This window comes from Myodes glareolus, chromosome 17 (genome assembly GCF_982192425.1).
Source record: "Myodes glareolus chromosome 17, mMyoGla1.1, whole genome shotgun sequence".
NCBI lineage: Eukaryota > Metazoa > Chordata > Mammalia > Rodentia > Cricetidae > Myodes > Myodes glareolus.
The window spans coordinates 4,044,715-4,068,199 of record NC_142042.1 but is presented as its reverse complement, the minus strand read 5'-3'; the positions used below and the strand labels follow the sequence as shown (position 1 = coordinate 4,068,199).

The 23,485-nt window shown below is 38.4% G+C and overlaps 1 protein-coding gene across 4 annotated transcripts in view; it reads left to right on the top strand.

The window, feature by feature from the left end:
• The window catches only part of Lrriq3 (leucine rich repeats and IQ motif containing 3), a 93,584-nt gene that overhangs the window by 52,589 nt on the left and 17,510 nt on the right, over positions 1–23,485 (top strand). For all 4 annotated transcript variants that reach the window (XM_087897460.1, XM_087897458.1, XM_048453523.3 and 1 more), the window contains exon 6: positions 13,591–13,720. In XM_087897460.1, coding sequence (XP_087753586.1) covers positions 13,591–13,720 — 130 coding nt within the window. The remainder of the gene's footprint in view (positions 1–13,590; positions 13,721–23,485) is intronic.

Genomic DNA, 23,485 nt, shown 5'->3' with positions numbered 1-23,485 from the left:
GAGGGAATTTGAATGGCCATTGGGCAGTAGGGCTCCTTGTCTCTATTTCAGTACCACACTGCAGATGTGTGCATGATGACTCTTAAAACACTTTCAGTTAGGGAGTCACATTTGTTATTTAGACTGTTTCATAGCCTACACACATTAGGATTCTCGCTTTATTGTATTCTGATTTCAGGGAAAGTGTAGGGGTGTGGGAAGCTTGGTAACCCCACAGAATATTGTGATGAAGAATTCTTCCGTTTATCCATTCATTCATTATGATCTGTTTCATTTTATTGTTGATAACTGGAGGCAAGATCTTTTGCCAAGGCTTTCTTCAGGCTTGCTGTGTAGCCAAAGATGACCTCGAATTTCATCCTCCTTTCTCTACTTCCCTAGTGCTGGGATTACAGACACTTACCACTTGTCTCAGTCTAGGTGGTGCTGGAAAGTGAGCTCAAGGCTCCACACTTTATGGATCAACTCTCTGCCAGCTGAGATACGTCTCCAGTCTGTAGGAACAACATATTCCTGCCATCCCTGTTTCCCTTATGAGAGGCATAGTACCACACATGATAAATGGGTTTAGTATTAGAATCAAGATTTTAGAACTGACCTTTGACCTTATCCCCTAAACATCAATTGTCCGTTTACTGAGATGACTCTTTTTCATGGTATACCTCCTGTTTAATGCCTCAGAAGGGGTTCTTTTTCTCATCTTAAAGGATGTCAAGCATCATAGTCTTAAATAGACACTACTCACAGTCTGTGTCAATGTGAAGAAGCTTTCCTTCAGCTTCTCTGGGAGGGTCAGACTGAAAACTCCTGGATTGTATTTCCTTCCCTGTTTTCCTCTGTGCTTCATGTGATCCCAAGAAAGACTTGCTCTCTTCAGTAAAATTCTTTTATTTCTAGGAGAAATGAGTGTGTCTGGTTTAACAGGAGTGTTGTTTAGATTTATACTATATATGTGTCTTTTACATTTATTTATAACCTGCCTCCTTCAAAGACGCTTTTTAAATGAATGGCTTTATGTGTTTAAGCCACAGTGTGTTGGGTTTTATGATGTGATTCTTGTGGCCACCCAGTTGCCTAGTACAGTAATGTATCAGTAGGAAACATTAAAACAATATAATAAAAATGATAAAATCTATTTTTTATTTTAAATGTTATGGTTGGAATAGAATTACATCACTTCCCTTCTCCTTTTCTTCCCTCCAGCCCCTCCCAGCTGCCCTTCCTCTGGCTTTTCCCATGTCTCCCACTTTCAAATTGATACCCTTTTTTCTTTGATTATATTAGTTAATGTATATATGTATGTATGTGTGTATGTATATATACACATAGGCATATAATATATACAAATATATTATTTGTACATTTGTATAATACATATATGCATTACTTATATACAAATATATTAAATAGAACTTACTGAGTCAATTAAAATTATTATATTTAAAAGGAACATAATCCAAACTCTATACATAAGATTTTGGGATGTACTTCATGACTCAAAGACATTCAGTGAATTTTCTAAAAGTATTCATCCAGCATGCTACTGTGAGAATATTACCCTAATATCCTGATCACTGAGATACTGATAATGAACAAGAGGAATAAAGGATGCCACTGAATGAAGATCAGTGAAATTGTGATGTAACAAAAATATAAGCAATGTGGATAAGGGCAGTGTTCTGGCCTGTCCTGGCCTCCTAGAAATCAGGAGGTTATTCTGAAGCTGAGCAATGAAGGGATCCGTGGTGCTGTGATCAGAATCGAAACCAATATGGTGGCCCTTTTAGGTTGGACTATCAGCAGACTGATCAGAAAGTGTGGTTGATGTAGTGGGTAATAGACCTTCCAGGGCTGTTAGAGAAAATGAAAACGTTCCAGAAGGCAGTTTTCATATCACATTCCCTTGTCCTGTGATTAGAAGCAAGAAATGTGACAGTAGAGCAGTGATCTGGCACAGTATGGCAGGGTTGTCCCCTTGAAACAGCAGATCAGTGTGTTCTTAGAAGTACCAGTGGACATATTCTGACTTTATAATACGTCCTCACACTCTTGATTTTGTTTTGAAAGAAGTGTGTAGCCTATATGTTTGAGAAGCACATGTATTCAACTATTATCTAACTATTAAATGAAGGTGCATTTCATTAGTGAGACCCTTCACAGCAGTAGAATTAAAAGATGGGGGTTCTAATAGTGCCTTTCACATATATCTTTGATCTTATTAAAGTGTTAAAATTTATACTGTTGGTTTCTGCTGCCTTGTGAGAGCCACGGTGACCAGAGCTCCTGAGCTCTGGGAAGCAGCGGCGCCGAGGACTGTCTCCCAGACTGAGTTAATAAGTGCAGATGTTTGCTAGCTCTCGTCACACCTGAAGGGGTTAACTGTATGTTTCCATCTTTAAACTCTATCACTGTATTTTTCTTCAGGATAAAACAAAATTGTGGGTCAATTTTCACTGAAGTGGGCTGGATGTTCGTACTCACCCTTCAGCAGTACAAAGGAATTATGCACCTCATTCCCCGGACTACAGCAATGAAAGCCCGTCTCTGATTGGACACTAGGGATGTCAGCTGTACATAGAAGATAAGTGTAAGGTGGAAAAGAGAACCGCACCTAATAATACATCCAGGACAAAATATTTTTAGCAAATGAAACTTGCATTGAAGTTCTCGTGAAATTATTCTTCATCTAAGATAGCTAGTGTCACCGTCGTAAGCTGAAGGCAATGAACTGTCATAAATACCCTGCTCTGCAAGGACGTAGAATAGAAACCTTAAGCTGCCATACTATCCTCACAGCAAAATCAATAAAAGGTTCATTCCTCACCTAACTTGCTTAGAAGGAATTTTTATTGCTTTTAGATAGAAGACAGCGTCCGTTTCTGTGTTGCACTCTCAACGAAAGCCCCTGTGACAACTTTGTGTTTCTCAGTTCCTCTTTTCACTAGCAGTGGCTTTTCAGAAACATGTTGAGTAGTGTGTCCTTGGCTCCCCGGCTGCTCTGTAGTGTATGTAAGACAGGGCTCAGATTCTGCATCCAAGTGTCAGTTTTGCTGAGACTATTCCGCTAAGGAAGCCGGAGGCACTCCTAAGAAACAACTAACTCTTTGTTACATTTGTTACTAATCCTGTGATTAGTAAAATATACACTTCTTGTATGACCAATGATAAAATACACCCATTTGTTTTTTTTTTTTTTTTGTAAAATTTAGCAACTAAAGTGTACATTTAAATGATTACATTTATGTTAACTGGTAGTTAAGTCTTTTCGAAATTTACTCTAATGATGTTTCTGTTAATATACATTGTGCAGTGCTTGTATCAAAGAAGCCGTATCTCTTCTTATGGAAAAAGTATGCAGCGTGTTATTGCTGTTGTGCACCAGCACACCAGAACAGCTCCTGAGTACAGCTTAGCATTCACGGACTGCCCCTTCTCTACCCCTCCACACTGCAGCCAGGAGACACCGTTCTACTCAGCTTCTCAAAGATAGACTTGATATTGGACAAGTGAGTGAGGTCATACAATGCCCAACTTTCTGTTGTACGTGGCTTATCTAACATAATGATATTTGGTTTCACCCTTGTCGCAAATTATGCCATTTGGCTATTTTTTTTCATGCCAAGTTCTTGTGACATATTTCTAACCCTTTCACCAGTTAATAAATACCGGTGCTCTGGTGCTGCCCTCCCATCACTGCTATGAAACTGAGTTCTTTTACACAGCCTGTACTCCCAACGCGGGGAAGGAGAGATCAGGGACCACATGTTCGAAGTCAACATACTCTGTATAAAGAGATTGTGTCTCAAAAAGCAAACAAACAGCCAAACCAAGAAGCACTGAGGGTAGAGAGACTATCCTAGACTGTGAAGGAAAACCTTGTTGGAGACCATTCCCTCTGGTTTTCCAGTGGTGCTTACACTGATTTTTCGTCCCATCAGCAACTGCAGCGGGTCATTACTCTGGTTCCAGTCAGCACTCTCTGTCTTTAGTTTACAAGCCGGCCCCCTTTGCTGATGTGAGATATCCTTCCACTGATGTTCTGATTTCTGTTTGCTCATCTATTAGTCATATTAATGTTTTTATGTACTAGTTGGATCTTTGTACTTCTTCTTCTGAAATAGAAATAGAAATCAGTATGGAGATTCCTTCCCAAGGGAAAAAAAACAGTCCTAACTATGACCCAGTTGTATTCCTCCTGGTCCTTTACCCAAAGATGCCAAGTCAACACATCTGTGTTTGCTACAGCACTATTCATATTCAGAAGAGCCTAGCTGGGGACCCTATCTAGCAGTCCACCTGCTGAGTAGCAAATAAAGAAAAGTTTCTATTTACAACAGTCAATAGAATGACAAAGTTGCTGTTTGCAGGAAAATGGATGTAACTGGAGATGGAAGTTTAATCAGTCTCTCGGAAAGATGCACATCCCATATGTTCTCTAATGTGGGTCCCGAGCCTCAGACATAGAGTTGTGCGTGTCAGAGGACATGGCAGTGAAGGCCAAACTGTCTGTGGAACAGAAGCCTGGTGGGTGGTGGGGTATGGGAGGGAAATTGGTCTTGTGTAACCCTGCAATGCAAAACAGAAAAAAGTATGTCTCAAGCCTGTCACAGTTTTAATTGGGCTAAGTGGTACTTTTGCTGTCGAGTTTCAGGAGATTTTTGGGGACTCTGTGTATCCCCTGACTGTGTAGGTTGCACATATGTTCCTGTGTTACGTCTGTCTCTGTGGTGTGGAGAGAACCTGACTGGCTTGACCTCTTCTGTCTCCTTGTTCAGTTTTCACTCCTTCCTCATCTTACACTGCTTCATCCAGCATGGACTTCCACAATTAGATTTTTTTGAAGTGATGAATGTGGCACCCCTCTCTTAGTCCAAAGTTTAGAGAGGGATCTCACTGCACCTCCCCACTCTACATAAACCCAGCTGCTGGTTTATTATAGGTGGCCTCATCACACTCAGATAGGACTTTCTATGTCTGGTATGTTCATTTTTTACCACAAAGACGGCTCAGTTTTATAGACTGCTTTTTCTCCATCTGTTGAAATGACCAGACTTTCTGTCTCTTATCTTGGTATGATGTGTCCTGCTAACCTATTTGCATACACTGAGTGGTCGTTGTATCTTAATGTGATGTGTATAGAACCCGTGAGGTGTATGTTTGTTATTGACACTGCTTAGCCTAGGCTAAGCATTGCTTCCTCTCATATTGAAGTAAAAGTCTAAAATCTCATGGAAGTTTGCAGTTTTTTTCTTACTAGGTTCAAAACCTGCACTACCAAGGAACTCCATGGTAAAACTGAGGGCTCAATTATGGACTGTTTGGTTCCTATCATGATGGTTCATGATGGACCTTAAACTATAAGAAGCTTAAGTTGAACTAACATGACATTTCTACAAGGAATTTTCCATATGACCTGAAACTGGAAATTTTCAATAAATACATTCAGCATCTTAATTTCCACTGACTATTTTAGTTGTAGTTTGGTTTTGTTTAGAAGAGTTATGCTTTCTCCTATGTGTACAAAGCCTGCTGTGCTTATCTATCAAGGTCACCTTTTGTTCATTCTCTTCCTTACCTTGGGGTACTTTCTTGCTTAATACTCTTTCACATAAAGTAATACTGACATCTAGTATAAGGTAGTAACAGGTTGTGAGACAATAGTTAAACTTACTGTTCTTAAAAGTTAGTATCTCAAACGATAATCATAACTCCTAAAAGTGTATTTGGAATAATGCCCCTTCTCTGTGTCTGGTTATGGGAACCAGCACTTACTGTTGAAAGTTGACTGCAAATGCCAGTCTGCATTTCAGAGCTCTGAGAACAGTGATTTGTGCTTGCTACACCACAGCACAGGAGCTCCCAGAAATGCAATGCTTTCTGCTGATAAAAGATTGTGGATCTGAACAGCAGAGCCAACAATTTCCATTAGGATAAAGGAAATCTGTGTTTTGTAACCTGAAGCTTACATCTTTTGAGGAGTATTTGAAAGTTCCTGGAAGCCCACTTTGGTATTCACAGTTTGGGATCTGGAAGCGCGGGGTAAGATACCAAGGACTTATGGATCAGCTGTTATTCTTTATAGTTTTCTAGGGTGATCCTTCAACACCTGACTACTTCCACACACAAGAAAGCATGGTCATGAAGCAAATGCTTCAAGATGTTGAAATAGTACTGATTGTATCAAAACAGCATAAAATGGCTTGTTATGAAACTGCATTATTCAAAACTTTACAATCCCATTAAAATAGAAAATCTCTGATTTCATAGCAGAAAATGTGAAAACAGAAGCCCAACTATCCCACAGGTTGGAAAACAACCCAAAAGGCCCACACATAAATTGAACCTGAGACAGAAAGGTTTGCTATAAAATATTTAAGTGTGGGTCAAGAATGAAGATAAGTGTGTCACCACTGAGACCCACTTGTCAGTGTTTCAAAATAGTAAACCTTTATCTCCATAGGAAAATATAAACACCAAACATAACCTTCTATCTGCTTTAGTTTTGCAACCAAATATCAATGTACTTTGTGAACTGCCAAACTTCAGTTGATCCTCAGTTAAGCAGCCTGGTGTTCAATAAAGCCTTGAGGTTTTATTGCTGGGAAATGTGCGATTTTATGACTGCACAGGACTTATGCCATGTGCTTTAAGTCTCCATTTATGTGCCTTTCACAGATTCCTTGTTAGATTCTACATGGAATACTGCCATTTGAGACATTCTCCTTCTTCACTCGCTTGGCCTGTTGTCTTATTGTGATGTGTAGCCATCAGAATGTAGAGTATGTTTTGAGTTTCAGGATCATTCACGGATCCAAGAACATACTGCAGATGAAGTCCTTCCTAAGGACCAGATTTCAGGGGAAATATTAGTCCAACTAAGCAAACTCTGTGATAGGTAGCTGATGATATGGGCATGAGATGTTGAGTGGAGACAGGGCACAGGGAGACTTTCTCGTGAGACAGTGACACAGTTTTCTGAGAAGAACCTTGGTAGTGAATGCCTGAGCGCAGGGAGCTGGCCATGCACAGTTCTGGAAAGACAGGCCCTGCACAAGGCCCTGGGCCATGTAATAGCCTGTTTTGTTTGGAATGTGTGCATGAGGCTGAATGAACCCCAGTGTGGCAGGAGGTTCACTGAACCACAGTCAGAGATGAGATGAGTTTGGTGATATAGCCACAGGATGTATTTTTCTGAGATTTTGTAGATCACGGTAAAAAGTTAGCAGTTTAAAAAAAAACATCAGAGTATTTCAAACTACAAGGAAATGTATCTTGACCAATATAAATGTATCTTGTTCATTTCATTAATGGGTTTGCATTTGACCAGAAAGAGATAATTCTAGACCTAGGCTACAAGAATGACAGCAGAAATGCACAGACATGTGAAGTAAACTCAAGAGCTAGAAATGCTAAGATTTGCTTCAGGATTAAGAATGAAGTTTCAGGAAAAAGTTAGCATGGAAATTCCAAGCTTTGTTCAAACTTCAGAATCCCATTAAAGGTTGAAGGATGTTGGGGAAAGCTGAAGTCTGAATTGCTCTGGTACCTTTTCTCTTCCCTGTCTCTGTACAGAGCTGAATTACACAGGGTGTTATTTTCACCATATGTTAGTTTGTAGCCTGCGTAGTTTGTAAAATACATTAGTTGGTATTAGTTGGTATGTCCTAGACCTTTTTATGGTCTAGGATACCTGTATGTGAAAGCATGTTTTCAGGGTCTGATGGAGTGCTTCAAAGGGGAAAGGGATGTAATTAGATCAGTTTCCTCAGTCTAGATAAGAGTAGCACACTCCGCACGGGGCTCCCACTCCCCACAGGGCTCCCACTCCCCACAGGGCTCCCACTCCCCACAGGGCTTCCAAGCTACTACTAAGAGCTTTTGTCTTTATCAGCCATATTTGAAAGCACAATATATACTCACGTGATTTATTGTAATTTAATTGATTTAATTTAATGGTAGTTATTTGATGTAATTTGTTCAACTGCAATATCTACTCCAATTTCTTGTCTTCTATACTGCTAACCCAGTGACTGCAGTCGGTTGGTAGCACTGAGGATTTCTGGATTCTGCTAAGAGAATTTGTTCCTTTGCCTTCTCATCAGAAAGTGTGATAAACAGTTTTTGTATTATTATTCAAAACCTGCATATAAGTATGATAAATATTGCCCTGAGAACAGATTTATGTATGACATTAGCACACACTGTGGGTACTCAGCTTCTCCTATCTCTACCTAATTATGTTATCATTTGGTAAGTAACCAGAGGTGTTATTAAATACTGTTCAATGAAAATTTACCACACCCTACACATCTAAACATGAGTTAATTCTGACTCTGTTAAAATAAATTTATATCTGACTTATTTAATTTATCATCAGTTTGTAATGTTCCTTGACCACATAGCTCTAAATATTTTCTAAAGTCATCATGAATGAGTCTGTGTTATACAACAGCATAGATAACATAGATCATACTTTATGTTGGTGAAAACAAGGTCTGTATTATATATGTCCAGTACTTTGATACCTTTTCTTCTCTGTGAACTCAAAGATCAATGAGCATGTGGGTCACTCAGATCCACTTTCTTTCTTCTTACATTAGCAGAAAATCCACATTCTTTAACCTCAGTGGCTTTTGAAAGCCCTGGCTTATTTACATATTTGACTATTTGAAGATTTTCCTTCAGGTTTATCTCAGTTTAACACATGTGCTTTCATCATGCAAAAGTCAGGAAAGCGAAAATGATTTAAATGATGAGAGACATCAAGAGAATATGTGAAGAAGGAAAATTTGGAGAATTAAGTGTATATTTATTAGTGTATGTTTTATATATATATATGTATATATTACATATAAATTCGAAAGTCCCTACTTAAATATACCTCCTTTATTTGACCCTTTATATATATATTTGATAATCTAATATCATTAATGATAAAGCCTATTTCTATTCTCTGACAGGTGTACTTTTGCTTTCTTACGTTTTGGATAATAGAATGGATAACTACTAGTAAAACAAGATTGCTAGGAAAACTCATTTTTTAATGGATCCGATAAAATAAGATCTTAGAAGAAAAAGTGGGTTGTTTTATATTATAAGTGGAATTTAACATGTTCTCTTTCTCTCTTTCTGTTATGTTGGGATTAATGAGTCCGGGACTAATGAGTTCTGGTCTTCAGCTGCTCTTCCCTCCTAGAACCTTCTAATTAAAGTTACTAGAAACTGTGCCTCGTTTAGAGGATTAGAGGATGGGATTATCACCTGTTGGCCATTGACTGCAGTGTATTTAAGCTTACATGGTGTTAATAAAGGGGGCTTTCTGAACCAGCGTTTGGAGGTCCGTGTGTTGGTCTGTCTCTGTGTGTGTCGGTTTGTCTCTGCGTGTGTATTCTCAACCTCCAGCATCTTGCCCGAAGCTCACAAACTGGGTTCTAGTGCACAGAGCGCAGACACGAGGGCGTGGTGTGCAGAACTGTTATTCTTTGTCAATATTATATGCCCTCTCTTAGCCTCCTGTCTTGTAACAAACTCTACTTCTTGACCATCCTTCTCCTCATTGATGTCTGTTTTTTTTTTTTTTAATAGTTTTAGGCTTACTGAGTTTACTGATAGATTCTTGAATGAGCTTGAGTGTAGTCTGTTTAATGGAGCATAGGCAAATTTTCAGTGGCAACAAGCCAGCACTCATCACCTGGCCATAGTCGCTCGCTGAGTGCTCAGGTCTCACCAGCCCTCACCTCCAAGCATGAAGAAGTGGTCGTGTTTCCATTCTTGTGAAGATTTTTACAGTGAGTTCATGAATTCAATGGCCGTGTCATGTTCAAATTTCATGGCAGTCTTCCCATCCTGTCATTCTTATAGCCCTGCTAATCCTCTCTCATAATGTTCCCTGAGGTTTGGATAGTGCAATATAAATGTCCAGTTTGTGGTTCAGTACTCAGCCATCATTTATTCTAAACACTTTGACAGTTGTGAATCTCTGCAGTCACACCCCACTGAAAATAGAAGCTTCACTGGCCAAGGCTGACAACTGCACTGATCCCTGGGCTTAGACAGGAATATTACGATGACATTTGAAAAACAAGAATGATGAGAAAATAATGATTAGGAAATATGTTTAAAAATGTAAATAGAAAGATAGGTATTATTTCTATTCATCAATAAACATTAGTAAGTATTCTCTGAGGACCTGTGACCTCCCCAGACACTAGTGACTGGAATTTTAGCTGATTTCTAGCATGTGATCAATTACATATGTAGTCATGTGAGGAAAGGGGGAGTATCAACACAGGGCTGTTATAGGGTGAGGGCCCGCTTGTTCCTCCCGGCCATCTGGCTTGCTTAGCCCTGAAACAACCACACAGAAACTGTATTAATTAAATAAGTGCTTGGCCCATTATTTCTAACTTCTTATTGGCTAACTCTTACATATTAGTTTAACCCATTTCTAGTAATCTGTGTATTGCCATGTAACTGTGGCTTACTGGGTAAAGTTCAGTTAGGCTCTGGAAGAGCAGCATGGCTTCTCTCTGACTCAGTCTCCTTTCTCCCAGCATTCAGTTTACTTTTCCCTACCTAGCTCTGTTCCCCTATAACTCTGCTTTAGGCCCAAAGCAGTTCCTTTATTGACTAATGAGAGCAATAAGTAGACAGAAGGACCTCCTACACCACAGGGCAGAAGCAGGATAATGGTTTCTAGAAGCATTTGTTCTTACAGGTGACCATCACATGCTTAATTAAAAAGTTGTGGTGTACACATTTTTTTTTTGTAACATGTCTTTAATAGAATTGGATTTAAGAGACAAGAGAAGCATCTTTATTTAAAATCTTGCCGTATTTTGCTATTATGCTTTGATGTTTTGAGTCATGATGTATGCGCTTGTCAATCTGAGGAGATAGAATGTCCATGAGATGAAAATGCCTTATTTATTTTTATGTCTAGCAAAAATAGTGATTTTTGTCTTGAAAATCATGAAAATGAATTGCCCAGAATTAGTCAGTGAAAGTCTTTTCACTGCAGGCATGAACACAGATTTGTCCCTGGAGGGAGAAGTACAAAGCTCCTGCCTTGAGCAGCAGGGGCCATTGCACTGTCACTACCGCTGGGGCCGTGACTGTCAATCCGTTCATGAGGCTCCGATCCCCCCACTTGCACCTACAAAGTGTCGGGGTTGCAAGCATGTACCACCACACCCAACTGAGAGACTAGATTTAACTACAAATGCCTGTATTGCATGGTGTGGAACATATGACAGAAAACTAAATATGGTGTGGGCAATATCTAGGTAGAGTGGAAATGTAAGGGGTTTTCTACCTGAAAGTTTTATTAGAAATTTAAGTGACTTCTTTTTAGATGACGGTGGTACCATTCATCCAAGCATCGGATGAGCCACAATTATTCTGCGATAAAGTTATGACTTTATTCTCTTGAGTAGAGATATTTCTAAGGCCTTACACAGTAAATGAGCTCAGCTGATATCCTTTCTAGATATTAAATGATGGCAAGAGTCTCTGAAGTGAAGAAAACAATGACAGCTTATCAGTACTATATAAGTTTTCCATAACACAGAAAGCAAATAACTCAGAGTATCCGAGCATGAATTCACAGGCCTTCAGAATTCTGTGTGTCTACTCAGAGAAGGCATAATATCTTGGCAGGTAAAATTACTCAATAGGTAAAGGGGCTTGCCCCTGAGCCCAACAGCTTGAGTTGTTTCCTGTGACCTACATCATGGAAGAGAGAACCAACTTTCTCCAAAGTTGTACTATGGCCTCCATATGTATACCATGGCACACATGTACACACACACACACACACACACACACACACGCTAACAAGTTTTGTAAAACACTATTTCTTCACTGTGACATACGTTATTAATGATGTACTAATATGTGTGGTTTTGTTTTGTTTTGTTTTTCTGTTTACCAGGATGCCAATTTTGTTATAGCCATGTCTCCTCCCTACTTTACCCCTGACTGCATTCCTCATTTGCTCCTTGCTCCTTTAAGTAAGTGGGCCACCAATGAGATCTTAGTAGAAGTTTTTAAAGAACCTATGGGGAAGTTCATTTAGAAACACAGCCTGTACCTTGCATCATTTCTCTGTCTCCATCTTTCTAAGACAAATGTGGACACCATTTTCCAGGATGGAGGCTATGGAGATACAGTGAGACTGGAAGGAGGGGTTTTCCGATGCTGCATCCTTTATGGCCTGCAGCCGTCTCTAACTGCCCTGCACGGTCTGCAGAGGAGAGAAGACACACAGTGCTGACACCTCAGGGATGCGATCAGGACACAGGCTCTATTGGTCTCCAGGATACTCCTCTCTAATCCACACTCTATTGTTTCCCCACACAAAGCTGTCCCAGTTGCACTGAAAGGCATGCATTTATTCTGGTCCCACTCCTAGGTTCGTTCTTATAGTACCATCTTCCTGTCTGTGGTACATTAAGTGTTCTGTAAGGTAATTTGGTGTCCTTCCTTTCTTCCATGGGTGTGTGGAGGGGATGGGAGGAGGGGAGGAAGTGGGAATTTGGATTGGTCTTTTTAAAATCTAATAAAATAAAAAGAAAATAATAAGAAAAAAAAGAATTATCCCCAGGATATTACTAACTGTTCCTATGAGATTGCCTAATAAAAGAATAAACAATGGTGATTTTAAAGTTTTTCTTGGTGATATTTGTCTTACAGATTTTAAAAAAGTCAAAATCATAACACTCTGTCACACATGAAAAAGTTCCTTGAGAACTCTGAAAGATTTGATAATATCTGTTGTAGTTAGTTTTTATAACCACTTGACATGATCTAGAATCAGCTGGGAGGGAAATTTCACTGAAGATTTTCTAGATCAATTTAGCCTATGGGTGTCTCTCGGGTACTGGTATCTTGGTTACGTTGAAGTAGAAAGATGCATCCACCATAGATGGTGCCATTTTTTAAGAAGAGTATTCTGCAAATTTCAAGATGTCACTATTTTTCTCTACTTTGTAGTACTCCGTTGTGTAAATGTACCACATTTTCTTTATCCATTCTTCAGTTAAGGGGCATTTAGGTTGTTTCCAGGTTCTGACTATGAAAGACAATTATCATATGTATTCACTCATCAGTGGTTTTAAAACATAAAGCAAAGAAAACCAGCCTAAAATCGCCATCCCAGAGAACCTAGATAACAATGAGAACCCTAAAAGAGACATACATGGATCTAATCTACATGGGAAGTAGTAAAAGACAAGATCTCCTGTATAAATTGGGAGCATGGGGACCATGGGAGAGGGTTCAAGAGGAGAGGAGGAGAGGCACGGAGGGGAGCAGAGAAAAATGTATTGCTCAATAAAATTAATAAAAAGGAAGAGGATTCTGAACTATAATACAAATGGAGAAAGTTAACTCAGTATAACATTTATGCACTAATTCCATGCTGTTTGCCCTCTACTGTGGCTATGACATGACTAGTTACTCCAAGTTCCTGCTGCCTTGACTTCTCTCAGATGGTGAACTAGAACCTGGAATTGGGAGGCAAACTCTTTGTTAAGGTTTTCTATCAAGGCACCAAGAAACAACTCATCAATCCCTTTTTTTTTTTCACAGGCAAGATGTACTTCTGCCGACTTTAAATATTCTCTTGAGTACATGAAACACATTTCCTGCCTTTCAAATGAATTGAAAACAAAAGATATTGACAGAAAACCAAAAACACCAAAACCTCCCACTCAGAAAGGTTGGTATGTTTTGATGTGAACTAAATAATTCAACAAGAAATGGGAACACTGATCTTGAGCAAGTAACTATCAAACCTTAATGTTGTGTTTTTTAAATTATTATTCTTGGCACATTTTCCAAAATATGAATTAATTCATTGACTAAAGTGAGTCAACTTTATTATTACTCTTTTCTCTTTTATTGAATGTATGTTATGCTCAGAGTACTCTTAAATGATCTCAAAGAGTGAATTTTGTATTCTCCCAGAAAAGGGAGCTTCACCACAGGGCAGCAACGAAGCGTTTGTTTTTGTAGAAGTTTCCTCTCCGTTGCTTTGAAACACAGCTTTGATGATTTTATTGTGTCCCCTGGCTTTTCCAATGAGTAATTACGAGTGAACACTGGAGAGCAGGTGTACGTCAGATTCTTTTCCTTTCCCATTTTTTCTTCTTTTGAAATCGATTTTTTGTTTCTCACGATAATCTCTTGATTATGACTTCCCTCTCTCTTCTCCCCATCCCTCCTCTTCTCCCATCTTATCCAGATCCACCTCTCATGAGCATATTTTCCATTGGTCATCTTCCACTGGGCATGCAGCTCATCCTAAGGGTCGATTGTTTCTTCAGTGAGACTTCCTTGAGGGAAACTAAATTTTTATTTATAAATGGTTTTCAACTGGAGATAGTTTCTGGGTTTGGGATGGAGGAATGTGTTTATTTCTCCTTTCAGCTGTAGGAGCCCAACTGTGCAGACCTGTACGGTCTCCCTCAGTCTCTGAGCATTCTCTCTCAGTCTTGCTGATTTCATATGCGCGTGATACTGTTGATATACAGGACTGTGTTTCCTTGGTGCCCAGCTTTCATGAGTTCTCTGAGCCATGAGGGGTGGATAGTTAGTTTTGGTCATTAGTTTTAATTGTCAGCTTGATACAATCTAGACTTCCATTAAGGCTGAATATTCCAAGGTCTCTTACTCTTTATCAGGATGTGTGTGTGTGTGTGTGTGTGTGTGTGTGTGTGTATGTGTGTGTGTGTGTATGTGTGTGTGTGTGTGTGTGTGTGTGTGTATTTGTTCCTATCTGCTGTGGGAGGGAGCTTCTCTGGTGGTGGCCAGCAAGACACTGATCAATTAGTATAGCTGAATATCAGTAGGAGTCATTCCTATGTTTTTGTTTGTTTGTTTTAAAACAGTAGTATTGATTTTACCCTATGTCTTTGGGCTATCTAGTCTAGAGATTCTTGGTCCCCCAGGCAGCATTGCGTATGGGTCCTAACTCAATGAACACAAGTTAGGTGTTGGTTGGTTACTCCCACAAGTTTTGTGCCACATTTGCACTAGCGTATCTTGCAGGCAGGACACCATCATGATCAAAGGGTTTGTAGCTGGAATGCTGCTTATGTTTTCCTTCGGAAGCATGGAGGGTAGCTTCCTGTATCCAAGATGTCAACATGGAGGAGTAAGGTTCTATATTGCCATCAGCACTAATTCTATATATAAAATGAATTGTATAAGTGTTGTCTTCCTATCAGCTTTTGGAGAGCAACTTACAGTTGGGGCAACAAACTGGGTAGTTAGTTTGGGAGTTCCAAAGGGACTTTTATGGCCAAGAACCCAAATAGGTGTAACCCAATCCCAGGTACTGGAATCTTCTTTTGGTGACAGGAAATGTCCATATGGGACTCTTTCTCCTCCATCATTTCATCTAGGCTACCTCCATATATGTATATATTTTAGAAAGCTTGTCCTGCATTAGTTTTCATACTATCCCTCAAACAGCCCTTAATAAAAGTGATCCCTCTCAGTGTTCACTCACCTGTCACTCTCTTTATTACTCCATCTGTGCTTCTACAGTCTGTAGGTTGGTTACCACTGACTTAATAGCTAATACCTACATATAAGTGAATACATATCATATTTGTGCTTCTGGTTATTTATTATTGATCTTAGTGCCTCACTCATGATAATTTTTTTCCAGTTCTATCCATTTACCTTCAAGTTTCAAGATGTCATTTTCATTTAGTGGCTGAGTAATACGCCACTATGTAAATACCATATTTTTTTATCCATTTTTCAGTTGGCGGACATATCGATGATTTCCAGTTTCTATATATTATGATGAGAGCAGCAATGATCATGGTTGACCAGGCAGCTGTGTGGTGGGATGAATCATTCTTTAGGCATAGTCTCAAGAGTAGTAGAGCTGGGTTCCTGACTGAAGTAGATCAACTTACAAATTTCAGAGGACTTGACATATAGATTTCCAAGGCAGCTGTAATAGTTTGCACTCCCACCCCTTACTTCACATTCTCCCCAGTGATAGCTGTCACTTATGCTATTAATCTTAGCCATTCTCACAATGTAAGATGAAATATTTTGATTTCAATTTGATTCACATTTCCCTGATCACTAAGGGTGTTGAATGTGTGTTTCTCAGCCACTTATGTTTATTCTTGTAAGAATTATCTACTTAGATATGTACCCCTTTTAACTGGATTATGTGTTTCCTTGATATCTCATTTTTTGAGTTCTTCATATAATTTAGATATTAGCCTCTATTGGATGTGTCGTTGGTGAAAAATCTTTTCCCATTCTGTAGGCTTGTACTTTGTTAGAATCATGGTGTTCTTTGCCATGCAGAAGGCTTTCATTTTCATGAGGTCCCAGTTATTTATCATTGATCTTAGTGCCTATGCTATTTGTATACTGGACAGTGTACAACAGTCTTCTCCTGTGCCAATCCCATCAGGGTTATTCCCCACTTTCTCTTCTATCAGGCTCAGTGCATCTGGTTTTGTGTTGAAGTCTTTGATCCATTTGGAGTTGAGTTTCGTTTAGGATGATATGAATGGATATATTTGGATTCTTCTACATGCAGCTGTCTAATTTGACCAGCACCATCTGTTGAAGATACTGTCTTTTCTCCAATGAGTATTTCTGGATTCTTAAAAAATTTGGTATCCATAGAAGTGTGGATTTATGTGTGGGACTTCATCTGGATTCCACTGATATACATGTCTGTTTTTGTGTCAGTATCATGTTGATTTTATTATTATAGCCTATAATGAATTTTCAGATCAGAGATGATGATACCTCTAACATCTATACTATAGATAATGATACCTGTATTATGATACAGGATTATTTTAACTATTCTATTGTTTATTTGTGTGTGTGTGTGTGTGTGTGTGTGTGTGTCCATAAAAAGCTGAAAATTGTTTTTTCATGATCTGTGAATAATTGTGTTATAATTTTGTTTGGGGATTGTATTAAACTTGTAGATTGATTTCAGTAGCATTGTCATTTTTATTATATCAATTCTACAAATCCATGAGCATGGAAGACTTTTCCATCTTCTGATATTTTCTTCAAATTGTTTTTCAATGTCTTAGTTTTTATAATACAAATCTTTCCCTTGTTTGGTTAGAGTTACCCCATGTTGTATTTTATTTTGGGGGGCAATTGTGAAAGATATTTTCCATAATTTCTTTCTCAGTTCATTTGTCATTTATATATAGAAAGGCTACTCTGGTGAGTTAATTTCATATCCAACTACTTTACAGAAAGTCTGTATCAGCTGTAGGGGTTCCCTGGTGGATTTTTAGAGTCACTCATGTAGGCTATCATATTATTTTAAATAATGTCATTGTGTCTTCTTCTTGTTCAATCTTATACCCTTCATCTCCTTCAATTGTCTTGTTGCTCTAGCTAAGCCTTCAAGTACTGTGCTGAATAGGTATGGAGGGAGTGGAGAAGCTTATCTTTCTGATTTTAGGGAAATTGTTTTAAGTCTTTCTCCATTTAGGTTGATGTTGTACCTGCTGTAAACAGCCTTTATTACATTTATATATGTCTCTTGTGTCATCAGTCTTTCTAGAATTTTTATCATGAAGTGGTGTTAACTTCTGCCAAAGACATTTTCTTCAACTAATGATATTGATCATGTAGTCCGTGTTCTTCAGTTTGATTATAGGGTGATCTTTATACATTGAATCAATATTCTTTATGTTGAAACTTAATTGATCATGGTGGGTAATATTTTTGATATGTTCTTGGATATGGTTTTCAAGTATTTTATTGAGAATTTTGCATCTTAGTTTATTAAGGAAATTGGTCTGTAATTTTTAGTTTGTTCGGTCTTTATGTAATATTGGTACCAGGACAATTCATGCCTCATAATAAAACTTGGACAACATTATTTCTGTTTATATTTTGTGGAATATTTTGAGGAGTATTGGTATTAACTCTTCTTTGAAAACCTAGTAGAATTCTGTGTTAAAACTATCTGGTCCTGAACTTCTCTTTGTTGATTGATTTGTAATTACTGCTTCTATTTGACTAGGGGTTATAGATCTGCTTAAACTGCTTAAGTAATCTAGATTTAACTTTGGTAGTGGTGTGTATAGAAAATTTACCCAATTCTTTTAGATTTTTCCAGTTTGTTGAAGTATAGGTTTTAAAATATGCCTTTATAAGTTTCTAGCTTTCCTTGATTCTGTTATTTTTTTTCTAATTTTTTGATTGGATTTTCTCCATGCAGTTTAATTAATTTGGATAAAGTTTTGTCAATTTTACCTATTTTCTCAAAGAACCAACTCATTGTTTCATTGATACTTTGTATTGTTTTGTTTATTTGTTTCTATTTTATGGATTTCAGTCACCACCTGATTATTTCATGTTGTCTACTCTTATGGTGTGAATTGTACCTTTTGTTCTTGAGCTTTCAGGTGTGCTATGAAGTTAGTTTTTTGTAGTCATTGGTGTTATGAACGTGCCTTTTAGAAGTGACCTCATTGGGTCCTGTAGATTTTGTTATGTTCCACCTCATTTCCATTCACTTCTAGAAAATCAGTGATTTCTATCTTAATTTTCATCCTGACAATTTTTCATTCAGTAGAATGTGTTCATGAGCTTTCTGTTGTTGTCCAGCTTTTATCCATAGTAGCCAGTTAGGATGCAGGGTGTGTTCAGTTTCCTTGTATTTGTTGAGACTTGTTTTGTGTCTGAGTATGGCATAAATTTCAGGGAAAATTACCCGAGGTGCTGATCATAAGATATATTCTTTTATGTTTGGGTGAAATGTTCTGTAAATGTTTGTTAGTTCCATTTGGTTTATAATATCCAGAAAGTCAAAAGTGAGGTGTTTGCCAAAATTTCATCACAATGTTGAAAATAATCCATGCATATACCACATTTATGTAAGTTATTTTGGAGACTGTATCTGTGCGGCAAAATTCCGAGTGTCAGCCTTACTGGTTCTGGAATATACCCAAAGACTCTTGACTGGGCTATCTTGATCAGAGTTTTTGAAATGGAAAGAAAGCTTTCTGTAAGAAATATTTTCCTACATATCATCACTCTGGTTGGCAAGTTCTTCTCCTTTGTTGCTGTTCAGTGTACCTTTTCCCCAATTACCAATGTGGTTTCAGGACCAGCAGTTCCCCAGCAGTCCTCCAGGTCTGAAGTGCCCGATTGGTGATGCTGTGGAACCAAGCCTCGTGGACTCTGTCCTTCCAATGTGAGAGAGTTGTTGTTGGACTACTGTAGTGGTTTGGAAGAAAATGAGCTTCAAAGGGAGTGGCACCATTAGGAAGTGGCTCTCCTGGAGTAGGTGTGGCCCTGTGGAAAGCAAGTGTGTCATTGTGAAGGCAGACTTTGAGGTCTCTGCTGCTAGAGTTAGACCCTCTGAGACAGATCACATCCTGTTGCCTGAACAACATGGAACTCTCAGCTACCTCTCCAGCACATGTATGCATACATGTTGCCATGGCCCATCATGAAGATAATGGGTTGAACTTCTGAATGTAATTCACCCAGTTAAATGTTTTCCTTTTTAAGAGTTGCTATGGTCGTAGTGTTTTTCACAGCAATAGAAACCCTAACTAAGAGAGAAGTTGATACCAGGACTTGGGTATTGCTATGCAGCCTTGACCATATTTTTATTTGAAGGAATGTGGACCTTGGGACTGTGGATTAGAAAAGTAGCTGAACACTTGCAGTACTGCTTAACGGGCAGTCCTGGTAGGAACAGGGAAGACAGTGGGCTGACAGTGATAGGAACTGTCGATGCCTGGATTTAGAGATTTCATAGGAGAAGAATGTTAGTAATGTCATATTTTAGTGAAGAAGGTAGCCCTTTTGCCCTTGTCCAAAGAGTGGGATGAAGCTAAAGTGAAGATTCTTGGGGTAATTTTGTTGGCATTGGAAATCTCAAAACAGCCTCTGTTTTGAGTCTCTGTTGTGTGGTCATTAGTGGTCTCTGTAATGAAGATTTATACTGAAGAACAGCAAAAGCAGGAAGGAAAAACACAAAATGTACAATTTGAAGAGAAAGAGTACCAGGCGGTGTAATGGATCTAAGTCCTATGTTCAAGGAGATAAAAAAAAAATTAAGAAATATAGGAAGTGATGACTTCAGGGCACATTATGCTCTCTCTAGAGCCTCTAAAAAGTAAAATTTATGGTAGCTTTAATTTTACATATTGTGTAATTTTATGTGTACATACATGGAGTGGCTCTTGACAGCTTCTCCCGAGACAGGAGACAGTCAATAGATCTCAGAGTACTTAACTCAGAGTGAACAGCACCTGGGAAGGTAATGCCCATTTGAAAATGTTACTTTTAAATTCTAAGGTCTGTGTCAATAACTTCGTGGATAATCAGTCTTCCCATGGCTGCAATGTCCAGTTTATGAATATTTGATTAGAAACCACATATAGTGATGCTGTATTACACATTTTTTTGACCTTGTACATTTAACATGATGTCATTTGTAAGTAGTCACGTATCTCTGAGCACTGGGGTTCCACAGAAACACATTTCCTTTTTTAGTTACTTGCTGGCGTATTCAGTGTTGACAATTTTAATTCGTTAGCAGATAACGAAAACCGTTAATAAATGAAGCACAAATGACTCGAGATGGCTGTGTCTGCACTGCAGCCTTGGAAGACACTGCTCATCACTGTTCTGCTGTACATAAACTTAGAGTGATGTAATCCTGTGGACTGTGATCTCTTGTGGTGAACGGTGTAATCATACAGACTGTATGACCTCTCAGTACCTCCTACCCCCACACATGCCAAAGATCCTACCCTGTCTCCCCCAATGTTGAGTTTTCCTGACTCTGTAGGGATTCAGTCAGGTACTCTCTGACACAAAGAGGAATTTTCACAATCCATGTTCTCTTGAAGAATATGAAGCTTTGTTCAGAAAACCAAGTAATGTCTCCTGAGAGGTTCAACTTTTCCACACACATAGGCATGGGAGGACACTGTGAATTCCTGTGCCACATGCCTAGAATGCTTTGCACATGTGACACTCTTGAGTTGGCACAGGCCACGTGTTCTGCTTATTAAACATATGTGAGCTCTTAGCAGGAACTTTCCAGTTAAAAGTATTGAGCAAACATGGTTTGTTTCTCCTCGAAAATACGAATTATTTGTGTTTTCCATGAGTCACAGTTGACATCAAGTATCTACCTATCTATCTATGTATCATCTGTAGCATGATTAATAAAAACCCAGAGACAGAAATCGGGGTTCAACCTGAAGTTCAGAAAGCAAAACAGCCAGCCACTGGCTCTTACCTCAACCTCAGTCTGAAACACTGATTCTGCCTCCAGGAATCTCAAAATGAGACTGTGCTGAGAGATGTCTATTTCTGTCTTATATTCCTCTCTGGTGCTGGGATTAAAGGCATGCACCACTACTGCCTGGTTTCAATTGCAAACTAGTGTTGCTACTGGGATTAAAGGTGTGTGTTACCAGTGCTTGTCTATAAGGACTCTAAACTTCAAACAAGCTTTATTTATTAAAGTACAAGTGAGATATCACTAAATTCCCCCTTTGTCTAAAATAAAAAAGAAAAAGGCTATAACTAAATAAGGAAAGTTGTATATAACAAATATACAGCTATATACAATATGGCTATATACAATATATATATACAGTAAGTACATCAAAATCAATCTGTCTGTCTGTCTCTCTGTTTTGGTTTTTCAATACAGAATTTCTTTACACAGTCCTGGCTGTCCTGGAGCTCACTCTATAGACTATTTTGGCTTACAACTCAGAGATCCACCTGCCTCCCCTTTCCCATTGTAGGATTAAAGACCTGTGCCACCACTGCCTGGAGATCTGGAGATTTTATAATCAGCTCACTTGTTTTAATTGTTTTCCCTTTGTAAATTAAATGAATGGGGGTGGGGCCAGATCCTACCTCTTTTTTCCTGCTCTCCCAGTAGAGTTTGCAATTTAAATAGTATTTGTTTTATTCAGGATTTTATTCACTATGTAAAGTACTTAAAATAAACAGTTATACAGGATAAGACAATTCACTGCGACACAGTGCTTGTGCACTTCTGGGTAAACTGCCATTTATGTGGAAATACTACAAGAATCTGAAGTGCGTACCTCCCTCCATACTTCTCTTGGTAGTGGTAATTATGACATACTCTGTATCATTTCACGTAGATCACTGAGTATACTAGTTAGTTCAACGTGAGATCCTGAAGTTTTTTGTGAATACTATCCAAAATACCGGTTACACAAAGTATTTAGCTACTAACAAATATCTGCATATCCTTACCTTAGATTTGTGCTTTTGATACTTCTAATTTTAATTTTATTCATCTAACAAAATAATTTCACTTTTCTTTTTCATTATAAGTCAAAATTTACAGGTAATATTGGCCTTCACGTGACTAATGGACATAGTTCATATTGATCAATATGTAATACTCAACAATGCATATTAGAATCTATACAAGAGTATATTTACATTAGAAATTATACACTCAGAAACCTGTCTTGTGGCTGAAAGGCTACAGCTGAAGTCAGAGTGCCTGAAGTGCTAACATTCTTTAACCCTCATTAGAACTGGGATGGAAGGAGTGTGTAGAAGCGGTGGTCTTGGTTTCTGAAGACCCTTTGCTTGTCCTGTGCAGGTGTACAGAAGCCAGCTCTCAACTCTGATAGGAAGCACCAGCTTTCGCATACATGATATTTCTGAGAACATTTCCTATTCAGAGTATAAGGTCACAGGGTTAATTATTTGAAGGTCATCTTGACAAGGTATCTGCGATCACACTAATACAGTCTCCAGTTATTTTCCTCCATTACATCCTCTGTCTTTCTCTAGATTTACTTAAGATTCTGTAGTGAAATCTCAGAGGATTTTCTATTTCGATTTTGTGCTTTCAACCGTTTCCTCCAGATTCACTGATCATACCTTGGTAACTTCAGCCCACTTGCCTTCGCACGATCTTTACAGTCCTTGCTGTACTCCTCATATGTTTGTTTGGATAATAAATATTAATCTAGGATCTAAAATAATGCCAATTAAGTCACTTCAGATGAGCAATTTGAATGCACGTGTATGTAAAACTAAAAAATTTTCCTTTTCAATTTAACATTAAGTAATGCTGTTTTTTGTTCTTAATGTTACTGACAGCAACAGAAAGGCATAAGATCATATAGAAATCAAATTGTATTTGGATTTATTTTGTAATTAATCAATTTTGCCACGTAGCTCATGTGCTCCAGTCTGTTGCCAACGTCCTGCAAAGTTAGGTGTGAATTATGTGAGCAGTCTCTCCACTTGACTGTGAGCAAAAGTGGAACTCCTCATTTCAGAATGAAAAACAAGAAATTGAATTATTCTATTGTCTTCTTTGTAATGCTCAGAGCACAAATGCTTCACTAACATGACTGTGCAGGCTTCCTGACACATATGCGTTCTAATAGTATAAATAAAGCTATTTAAATTTAGGATTTGTCTGTGATGAGAC